Raw genomic sequence first — 11166 nt, 5'->3', positions numbered from 1 at the left:
TCGCCCAGGCTGCAGTGTAGTGGCATGATCTCAGCTCACTGCAGCCTCCACATCCTGAGCTCAGGAGATACCCTCACCTCAGCCTCAGGAGTAGCTGGGACCACAGGCGCGCGCCATCATACCCGGCTAATTTTTGGTGTTATTTTATTTTTGTAGAAATGAGGTCTTGTCATGTTGCCCAGGCTGGTCTCGAGCTCTTGGACTCAAGTGACCCTCCCGCCTCGGCCTCCCAAAATGCTGGGATTACAGGCATGAGCCACTGCACCTGAGCCCCACCCCCTTTTTAAATTTACATAAATTCAAGTCCTTTTGAAAGTATAGGTACCTCCCCTATTGCTTTGGATTTCTTTGTGATAAATATACCTGTTCCTAAAAGTTAAGCGTTCACACCAACAAGGAATTCAAATCAGGCTAAGGTTACTTCCAGAGCACTGGTCGTCAGACTTCCATCAGAACCACCTGAAAGGCTTCCAGCAGAACCACCCCGGGGGTCAATCGGTGGGTCTGGTGTGGAGGCAGAGACTTACATGGCCAGTTCACAGGCGATAGCTGACTGGCTGGTTGGGGAAATGCACTTAGAAAACCCTAAGTATATTTCTCTGATAAGCTAATATTTTGTCTTGGTCTAAAGAGGACCAGTATCCCCAGAAGGGCAGAGGGGGCCTCTGAGGTCTCCCTGGTACCAGGAGCTCCTGCCTTTGCTTGTCAGGACATCCAGCAAGGTGCATGATGTCATCAGGCACCGGGGCTGCCTGGACCCCTCTCCACTGAGGCACCCACTGACCATATCCTGGAACCCCAACCTGGCACATGTGTGTGGGGGTGCAAGAGCATGGCTGGTGGCCCTGGTCCCCGCCATGTTCACACAGCACAGGAATGGAGAAGGCAGACTCTTGGAGGAATGCATCCCCTGCACCAAAATCCAGCCCCATCCACTGGGGGCATGGCCCTGGCCCCACCTTCAGCAGCCCTTAGTGGTCAGAGGCGGCCATCCCAGGGGCTCCTTCTTCGGGGCCAGCCCTGGCCTGGTCTCAGCCCCTGTGTGTGAGGTGGTTGGGGGTTGTGATAGGTTAGAACCTCCACTTTCCCCAGCTGCCCCCAGAAGAGATGGGGAAGATGAAGGAGGGGGCCACAGAATCGTGCAAGAGCTGTGAGTGAGGGCAGGGACCACAGTCCTGTTGGCCAAGTCCTCCTTGAAGGGATCACTGTGGAGGCCAGGCGGAGCTCCTCAGAATGCTCCTCAGGAAAGAGGAGCTGCACACAAAGGGCCAACGCACAGGAAAAGGCGCTCAGCACTGCTAACCATCAGAGAGCTGCAAATGAAACCACAATGAAATACCGCCTCACGCTTGTTAGGAGGGCTCCTGTAAAAAATAAAAAGGCCTTGAATCCCACCATTTTGGGAGGCCAAGGCAGGAGGATTGCTTGAGCGCTGGAGTTCAAGACAAGCCTCGGCAACATAGCAGGAACCCTGTCTTTACTAAATAAATAAATACATAAATGAAAAAATCATGCCAGGCATCCCAGCACTTTGGGAGGCCAGGGTGAGCAGATCTCTTGAGCCTAGGAGTTCGAGACTAGCCTGGGCAACGTGACAAAACCCCATTTCTACAAAAAAATACGAAAACTAGCAGGGCATGGTGGTGCATGCATCTGTAGTCCCAGCTACTTAGGAGGCTGAGGTAGGAGGATCGCTTGTGCCTGGGAAGCAGAGGTTGTACTGCACCGAGATCATGCCACTGTACTCCAGCCTGGGCGACAGAGGGAGACCTCGTCTCAAAAAATAAACAAAATCACACATGTTGGCAATGATGCAGAACCTTGTACATGGTTGGTAGGAATGTGAAGTGCTACAGCCAACTATAGAAAAGAGTATGAAAATGCCTTTAAAAAATAAAGATAAAACTACCCTATGATTCAGCAATTCCACTTCTGGGCATATACCCAAAAGAACCAAAAGCAGAGTCTTAAGGAGATATTTGTACATCTATGTTCTTAGCAGCATTATTCACAATGGCCAAGAGATAGAGGCAGCACAACTGTCCATCCACAGATGCTGGATAAATAAAACGTGGTCAGGCCAGGCGCGGTGGCTCACGCCTGTAATCCCAGCACTTTGGGAGGCTGAGGCGAGTGGATCATCTGAGGTCACGAGTTTGAGACCAGCCTGGCCAACATGGAGAAACCTCGTCTCTACTAAAAATACAAAAATTAGCCGGGCATGGTGGCACATGCCTGTAATCCCAGCTACTCAGGAGGCTGAGGCAGGAGAATTGCTTGAACCCAGGAGGTGGAGGTTGCGGTGAGCTGAGATCACGCCACTGCACTCCAGCCTGGGCAACAAGAACGAAACTCCATCTCCAAAAAAATAATAATAATAAATAAATAATAAAAAATAAAACGTGGTCTACGCATACAATGGAATATTATTCAGTCTTAAAAAGGAAGGAAATCCTGTCACATGCTACAACAGATGGGCACTGAGGATATGACGATGTGAAGTGAAAGGAGCCAGTCACGAGAGGACAAATACTGTATCATCCACTTAAATGAGGGCCCTCGTGCAGTGAAATTCATAGAAAGTAGAATGGGGGTTGCCTGGTGTGGGAGGAGGTAGAAATAGAGGGTTGATTAATGGGTATAGAGTCTCAGTTTTGTGAAATGAAAATGTTCTGGAGATATTTCAGAACACTGTAAATGGACTTAGCACTACTGAACTATACACTTAAAAATGGTTAAGGGAGCCGGGCGCGGTGGCTCAAGCCTGTAATCCCAGCACTTTGGGAGGCCGAGACGGGCGGATCACGAGGTCAGGAGATCGAGACCATCCTGGCTGACACGGTGAAACCCCGTCTCTACTAAAAAATACAAAAAACTAGCCGGGCGAGGTGGCGGGCGCCTGTAGTCCCAGCTACTTGGGAGGCTGAGGCAGGAGAATGGCGTGAACCCGGGAGGCGGAGCTTGCAGTGAGCTGAGATCCGGCCACTGCACTCCAGCCTGGGTGGCAGAGCGAGACTCCGTCTCAAAAAAAAAAAAAAAAAAAAAAAAATGGTTAAGGGAAGGCCGGGCACAGTGGCTCACACCTGTAATCCCAGCAATGTGGGAGGCTGAGGCGGGAGGATCACTTGAGGTCAGGAGTTCGAGACCAGCCTGGCCAACATGGTGAAACCCCGTCTTTACTAAAAAAAAAAAAAAAAAAAAAAATTCACACACAAAAAATTAGCTGGGCATAGTGGTGCACCTGAAGACCCAGCTACTTGAGAGGCTGAGGCAGGAAAATCGCTTGAACCCAGGAGGCGGAGGTTGCAGTGAGCCGAGATTGCGCCACTGCATTGCAGCCTGGGTGACAGAGTGAGACTCCATCTCAAAACAAAACAAAACAACAACAACAACAACAACAACAACAACAAAAAGAGTTAAGGTAGTACAAGTTATGGGTTTTTTACCATAATAAAATGAAAAGGGCAAGGAGGCTGCGAAAGCCATTTAGTCCTATCTTTCCAACTCACTGGTGAGGAAACTGAAGCCCAAAGAGGAGCGACTTTGCCCAGGTGCACAGCCCCGGCAGGAGTTCCATCAGGACAGGCTTGGCAGACTGGAAAGCATCCTGCAGGAGTGAAGCATACCAGTGCGCAGCTGGTCTCGGCTCCGTGCCTCCATCCTCAGAGGCCAGAGTTGTTGCTAGGTTTGAAGAGGGGGCCAAAGAGGGTTAAAATGTTCACACGTGCCAGGGGTACCCAGAGAGGCCCAAGTGGGTTATCTAGAAAATCCATTCAAAAGGAACAATTCCCTCATGGTTGATGTCAGCTAACCCTCCCCAGCCACCTCTAAGCACATTGCAGGTGTCTAGGAAAGGGCATCCAGGATGCTGGTTCATACTGTGGGCTCCAGGGCTGGGCTCATGATTCCTATCCCGGGGCCATCATTTCCTCTGTGTCACTTCTGTGTGCCTCATTCTACTCATCTACAAAATGGGAGAATAGTACTTTATAAGGTTGCTGTGAGGATGAAATGAATTAGACCATTTAAAGGCTTTGTGGCTCAAGCCTGTAATCCCAGCACTTTGGGAGGCCGAGACAGGTGGATCACGAGGTCAGGAGATCAAGACCATCCTGGCTAACACGGTGAAACCCCGTCTCTACTAAAAAATACAAAAAACTAGCCGGGCGAGGTGGCGGGCGCCTGTAGTCCCAGCTACTTGGGAGGCTGAGGCAGGAGAATGGCGGGAACCCGGGAGGCGGAGCTTGTAGTGAGCTGAGATCCGGCCACTGCACTCCAGCCTGGGCGACAGAGCGAGACTCCGTCTCAAAAAAAAATAAAAAAATAAATAAATAAAGGCTTTAGAATCATGCCTGGCCCAGTCAGTGCTCAGCTATTAGCTCTCGTTGAGAGATGCTGAGAGTGTGCGTCCATGCTTCAGGCATTTCAGTTCTCTGTTTATGACCCCACCTGGGGTCTGACAGTAGGCTATGCCATTGCAGGGGAGGCAGCGTGGGTCTGGGATGTGGGACCATCTGCCTGGCTCTCGGAGTGTGGCCTGGTGTCTCCTGTCTTGGGTATGGCTGGGCCAGGAGCACAGAAGCTGGGGGTAGGTTAGACAGCTCCAGGGCCCAGACTTCCAACTTCCTTTGGCCTCCAGCTGACCCAGGACTGACAGAGAGGAAAGAGAGTGACTGCCACTCAAGAGAGGCTGTGGGGATCACAGCAGTGAACACAGCCTCTTGTGCCCTTTTCTGACACCCTCCTTTGCCTGCCTGCTTTCCTCTCTTCCATCTGACTGTGCATGTTCTGGTATGTTTTGTGATTGCCAGTCTTCCCCCGGACATTTTCAGCTCAAGCACAGGTGTCCCCAGCATGGGTGGAGGGCTTCATGCGGTCCCGGCCAGTCCATAGCCAGCCTGACCTACCAGCTGAGTGGCACCAAAGCCTCAGGCCAATAGGGAAGTCCCCACAAGGTGTCACCAGCCCAGTACACACTGATCCGACTCAGAAGCTGCTGTGCTCTCCGCCACCCCAGGAAGGCACCTACTGGCCTGGGCCCACATCCCTACAGGTCGGGAGGGGCTCAGCCACCACAAGACACCTTCCCAGCCCCACTCAGGGTCCTCAGAGGTCCTGGCCACCCCCACCTCTTCCAACTATGACTGCTGCCCCTTGGTGAGAGCCCACCTAAGACCTGGGCTGGGAAACCCAGAGCTTCCATGGTCCCTGCCTGTACTTCCAGCAGATATCACCAATCCATCCTGTCACTGTTCCCCTGAGCACCAGGTGGCCTGGATGCTTTGCCTCTGAGCTGCAGGCTTCTACGAGACTGGAGGAGGCCACTGCTGGAGGCAAGGAGACCCAGGGGAGGACCTGCCCAAGGTGCCACAGTGAGGCAGCGGGAGAGCCAGCCTTGGTGCCATTCTTCCCGACAGCAGGCCACCAGCCACGGGGAGAGGGAGGCCTGGCTCATCCCCCAGTAACCCACAGCCCTCTGAATACTAAGGGAGGACTCAAATAGTCCTCCCCACAGCAAGTAAGTGGTGATGGCGGAGGTGGGGTGGCTTCAGGATTTGGGTTTAATCCCAAGCACGAGGGTGGGCAGGGAAAGGATTTGGTTTCATTCCTTCAGATGCCCAAGCCTTGGCCAGAGCCCCAGGGTGCAGGAGTGAGGGCGCGTGGCCACCCAGCCTGTACCAACAAAGCCTTCCTTTATTAAATAGAGATCGCGTTACATTCCATCCAAAGAAGGAAATCCGGACGTGGTGAGGGATGTGTCCAGGTGGGCGCCCTGAACCCTGGTCCCGAGTGGGCTCTGATGGGTGGTAGGGCCCAGTCCTGCCTGCCCACCCAGGCCCCACGTGCCAGGGCGCGTGTCTGCATGGCCACCCACAGCTGAAAACAGGCGTGGGCGATCAGAAGCCCTGTCTGTGTTCTACTGTGGGAGAAACTGCCCCAATCCTTCCAGTGGTTTTGGGAGCAGGGCCTCCAGGAGCACAGGGCTGAGATGGGTTGGGAGGGAAGGTGACAAGGGAGGCCTTTATGAAGGGTGAGGGAGGAAGGGGGAAAGGAGGGGAGGGAGGGAGGGGGGGCCTGACTCATCTTAACAAGGCTTTGGGGCAGTTCTGTGCTCCGGAGGCCCTGCCAGCCCCTCCCAGCAGTCCAATAGGGAGGCCACCGGGAACAAGGCATGGGATGGCCACAAGGGGGCGCCGCTGGCCCAGGGCTTGGCAGCTGGGGCGGAGGGTACCCTGGAGATCCAGCCACCCCGAACAGTCCCCTTCTGAAGACATGCCGGCAACAAGGCACCTGCAGGCGGTTCTGGGGACTGGGGAGGGGGCGCTGGCTGCCTCAGGTGTCCCCTCCCAAGGGCTGAGGCCCCCTGAGTATGGATCCGAGCTCCCTGGTCTTTGGTGCTTTCTTGAAATCCTCCTGGTGGTGGCAGAACCCAGTGGGGAAGAGAGAGGGGTCTTGCTGTGAAGTCCAGGCCCGTCTGTCCCTCTGTCTGTCCCAGGATGGACATGTGGTGCTGGCTCAGTGCTGCCTCCATGGCCTGTCTGTCCATCCGTTCTGCCTCTGGCTCAGGGCTGGCTCCAGGCCCGTCTCCCTGTGTGTCGGCTTGTTCTGGGATGGGTGTTTGCTCTGTCTCAGAGCTCCCCTTCAGGCCTGGGCTGTGCCCTAAGCCTCCTGGGGGAAGAAGCCGAGCTTGGCCAGTGACATCTCCTTCCGCAGCCTCATGATCTCCCAGAACATGGGCTCTGCTGCAGGCAGAGAGAGGGTGGACAGGTCAGGGACAGCTCAGGGTCACCTCGGGCAGATGGCCAGGTCCCCTCCCGTGGCTTTGAACGGGGCAGCTGGCACAGCACCCTAGGGTCCCCAGCCCCCAAAACAGATGACCTCAGCGAGTGGCTGGATCTCTCTGAGGCTCCACTCTTGAGCCTTGGAAACTGCTGAGTGTCGACCACACTCGAGGGATCTGTCTGCACCACATTGACGGCCACCCCCACAGCCCGATGCAGACACGCAGGCACACACTGTCACATGCAACAGCGGTGGTCCAGACCTGGGAACTACATTAGACAAGGCACAGATGCCTCCCTGGGACCCTCTCACAAGGACCCTGCGCAGTGAAGGGGGGACCACAGTGGCCATCCGGGGATCTAACAGGCGTCAACACCCAGCGTGCCTTGGCCTCCAAGGGGACTTGACCCCCAGGATGGAGAGAAGACGGCTCCTTACTCAGAGGGTGGGGCCAGACTGGTTCAGAAGACTCAGCAGGGAGCAAAGGTTGGTGGAGGAGCAGGGAGCCAGGCCTTGCAGAATGGGCTGTGGGGGAAGGGGGTGGAGGGAGGCCCTGTCCAGCATGGAGTAGAGTGGGATCAAAGGCTGGAGGCGGGCGAGCCTGTGTTCAGGTGACCAGGAGGAGATGGCCACACCAGGGCCAGGGAGAGATTCACAGGGGTGACCCCTTGTGCAGGACCGAGAGAGGTTTGGTGGCGGAAGAAAGACCAGCCGGACGGACTCAGGTACACAGCTCAGCACCCAGGAGGATGGTGTGAACCCTTTACTAACCCACAGCCCTCCCCGCTCCGCAGCCTCTTAGCTGAGTCTCGCCTCCACTAGGGGCAGCTGGGCCCAGAGGCCGCTTCCCCACCCAGCCCCACTCCCGTGTGCCATCCCTGCACCGGCCACCAGGGGGCGCTCACCGTCCTGCCGCACCAGGCCTTGCTGGATGTAGCGGATGTAGGTGAAGAAGTTGCACACTGCGGTGATCTGTGGGCAGAGGCGGGGACGGTGTGACCTGCCAGCCCCGCACACAGGATCCCCTGACAGGCGGATCTGAGCCCAGAGCAGGAGGCCCCAGGTCCCCGCAAAGCCAGGCAGTGCTCCCTGACTCAGCTGGGACTGGGCTTTCAAGTAGTAATCAACAACAGCATGACTAGCACCGTTATAATAACAATAGCAGCAACCATTTCATCAAGCGCCTGCAGCGAATGAAGCAGACACGCTTATTATTCCATTTTACATGGGGGAATGCGGAACCACCTAGGGGAAGCTGCTGATATCCATCACGGAGATGGCGGAGCTAATGAACCAGCGTGCAGCAGAGCTGCGAGATGAACCGGGCAGCCTGTCCCAGAGTCTATGCTCACCCTTCTCACAGGCCGGCTTGCTCCAGATGCTGGAGGTCTGGGCCAGCCAGGCCTCAGTCCAGTGCTACTCATAACATTAGGAAAGGAAAGGGGGTCAGAAGCCGCTCACTTGGGCTGCCCGGGGCCCCTGGAGCCTCAGGCCTGCTCCATGCCAGGCCCCGGGCACCCTGTGTTGGCTCAGACACTGCTATGAGGATTCATACCATGGAGAGGGTACTGTTGGTGCCTGGCCCAGGGCCCCTTCCCAGGCCTGGGCCCCATCTCCCAGCTGCTGGGCACTAATGGCTCCGAGGTGCCCCCCCCCGTACCTCCACCTCCTGTAGACCTCAGTCGATGACTGACTTGTGTGGAGATAGAAGTCACACAGTCCCCTTGCCTCAGGGTGGAACTCTGCTAAGAGCCCGGTGGATGGGGCTGAAGCTGGGCTGCGGCTGAGGCCACGTCCTAGCTGGACTCCCCCATCCCTTCCCTCATTCTCCTGAGAGCTGCACACAATCTCCTGGTGAGGCTCTGCCTCTATGGAACCCAGCCTAAGACAGGGTGGAAGGTAGCTGGCAGCTGTGCCTGCCCGCAACAGCCCCTACTGAATGTCCAACACTCCCGGGGAGGGACGTCAAGTGAGAGGGGCACCCACAGGCTGGGGAGCGGAGAAGCTTTGGGGAGGGGCAGGACGGTGGTGGCCTGGCAAAGATAGGGAGGTGTGAGAGAGCGGGGCGAGGTTGGGGGATCAGCCTGTTGTGGCAGGGACAGCGCTGCACAGGGAGGGTTGAGCAGAGGCTGCGGCAGGAGGGTTGGGCAGGGCAGAGCTCAGGACAGGAGCAGGGACAGTGGACGCCCACAGAGGCTCATGAGCAGGGAATAGCAGGGACGGGGGCTTTCTCTCTCCAGGGAGTGTGCTGGGGAGGAAACACTTCTCCCTGTAGACCCCACACGTCTTGGTCTTTCAGGGCAGGGACCACATCCTAAAACTTCAGACCCTCACTTCATTTCCCTCCCCCAGCTTCACCCAGTGCAGCAGGACACCCAGGCCAGGGACTTAAAGTGCTAGAGGTGACTCTGTTGAGCATGGGAATATCTTTCGTGTGGCCTGCTGTTGAGCCCTGGTTGGGCCTGGAAAGGGGTGATGGAGACATGTGGCCAGTGAACAAGGCTCAGTGGGCACAAATCCACAGGGTAGGGGCTACAGTGGACTCAGAGCCAGGATCCCAGGTCTCGGCCGTGTGGCCCTGAGCACACCCCTTTCCTTTGCCAAGGCTCAGCCTCCCTTTCAGTAAATGGGTGCTCAGCACAACGCTGGGAGGACTCACGCTCAGAGGCCTTGTGGAGTCTGGCAAGGACAGTACAGTCTGCTGCCAGCAAAGGGACCGTTTGTCCCCTTTAGACCTGCTCCCCCGCGAGGAGCCTCTAGCAGGCCTGAGATGGTTGCTCGAACTGTATCACTGGAAACGTGTTTCCGAGCATGTTCTCTCATTCTCCTCAATGCTCTTAAGAGTCAACAGGGGGACAGAGGAAGAGGAATCCCTGTCCTCAATCCCCAGCTCGGTGAGAACCCGTGTCCTGGTCTGGGTCACTCGGCAGGGGAGGGTGGGAGCTGGGATTCCCAGAGGCCCCTTGGCACTCACGGCCGACATAAGGCTGGTGCACCAGATGCACCTCTGAACCTTCTCCAAAGCCTTGGCCAGCACCTGAGTCTGGGTGTCAGGAGCCCTGCACTCACCCGGAACTCTAGCATCGCTCCTGGCTTAGGTGACACTGAATGACAGAGGGGGGCGATGTCATCCCACGACCACATTTCATATATAAGGCTGCGTCTGAGCCAACTGGAGAGTAGCCCTCCTAATGGCTCTGAAGTCAGCTGCCCTGTGCAACAAGGCCATGTGGCAGGGGACTGTGGGTGTCCTCTAGAAGCTGAGGGTATCCCCTGCCAGCAGCCAGCAAGAAAACAGGGACCTCAGTCCTTCAAACACAAGGAACTGAATGCTGCCAACAGTGTGAGTTTTGAGGAGGACCCTGACTTCCAGAAAGGAACACAGTCCCCTGACAGCTTACTGCGACCTTGCGAGTCCCTGAGCAGAGAATCCAGTAAGTAGCGCTTAGACTCCCGACACGGGGAACTGCGTGCTATCAAACCACTGCCCATGGCTTGGCTGTGTGGCCCAAGTCAGTCTCTGTGCCTCTCTGAGCCTGTACCCTGCTCTGTAAATCAAGATGTAAGGCTGGGTGTGGTGGCTCACACCTGTAATCCCAGCACTTTGGGAGGCCAAGGCAGGCAAATCACCTGAGGTCAGGAGTTCAAGATCAGTCTGGCCAACATGGTGGAACCCCATCTCTAATAAAAATACAAAATTAGCTGGGCGTGGTGGCGCATGCCTGTAATCCCAGCTATTTGGGAGGCTGAGGCAGGAGAATTGCTTAACCTGGGAGGCAGACGTTGCAGTGAGCCGAGATTGTGCCACCGCACTCCAGCCTGGGTGGCAGAGTAAGACTCCGTCTCAAAAAAATAAATCAGTAAAAATAAGTAAATCAAGGTGTAGTGCTATTCATAACTCCCAGGCCCAGGGCCCACAGTCCCAGCACCCAGGTGGCCCCAAAGGAGCCAAGTAACGCTTGCAAAGGCTGACTCACCCTGGCCCGGGAAGATGGCGAGATGTAGTAGTGGCTTTCGGAGTCTCCGAGCCGGATTCGGTGGCGGCAGGTGCGGGTCAGTCCGCTCAGGGCACATGTGCTGGGGGAAAGCAAAGCAAAACGGGTCATGAGGGCTGGCTGGGGCTCGCCCCCCTCCCCCCCTCCTGCATGCAGGGAAGATGCAGCAGCCAAGAGGATACATGGGGAGGGGCAGGCCTCCCTTCCCCCACCAGGCTTCTAAAGGAGCCCAGAGCCAGGCAGAGAAGGGAGCTGGCCCCAGCCGTCCCCGAGACAGTCCTCGAACTAAGCTGAGCTCTACCCCTAGAACCCTTGTTTTGCCCCTACTGGGCAAGATAATTGGTTAATCTCATACCAGGTGTACAGAGTCCCACCCTCTGCAGGCTCT

The 11166-nt window shown here is 56.1% G+C and overlaps 1 protein-coding gene across 6 annotated transcripts in view; it reads right to left on the bottom strand.

Annotated features, from left to right (window-relative positions):
• Nucleotides 1-5623: 5623 nt before the first annotated feature.
• LOC105469427 (RAB3A interacting protein like 1) overlaps nucleotides 5624-11166 on the bottom strand; it is a 44175-nt gene continuing 38632 nt past the window's right edge. For 5 of the 6 annotated variants that reach the window (XM_011720420.3, XM_071074481.1, XM_011720422.3 and 2 more), the window contains 3 exons: nucleotides 10761-10860; nucleotides 7689-7755; nucleotides 5624-6743 (listed from right to left, as the gene is read on the bottom strand). In XM_011720420.3, coding sequence (XP_011718722.1) covers nucleotides 6661-6743; nucleotides 7689-7755; nucleotides 10761-10860 — 250 coding nt within the window. In that variant the 3' untranslated portion in view covers nucleotides 5624-6660. The remainder of the gene's footprint in view (nucleotides 6744-7688; nucleotides 7756-10760; nucleotides 10861-11166) is intronic. The other variant, XM_011720419.3, reaches the window with a different exon arrangement.

The sequence above is a fragment of the Macaca nemestrina genome, chromosome 12 (assembly GCF_043159975.1).
Source record: "Macaca nemestrina isolate mMacNem1 chromosome 12, mMacNem.hap1, whole genome shotgun sequence".
Lineage (NCBI taxonomy): Eukaryota > Metazoa > Chordata > Mammalia > Primates > Cercopithecidae > Macaca > Macaca nemestrina.
The sequence above is the reverse complement of the archived record's forward strand: the minus strand, read 5'-3'. Positions and strand labels throughout refer to the sequence as shown.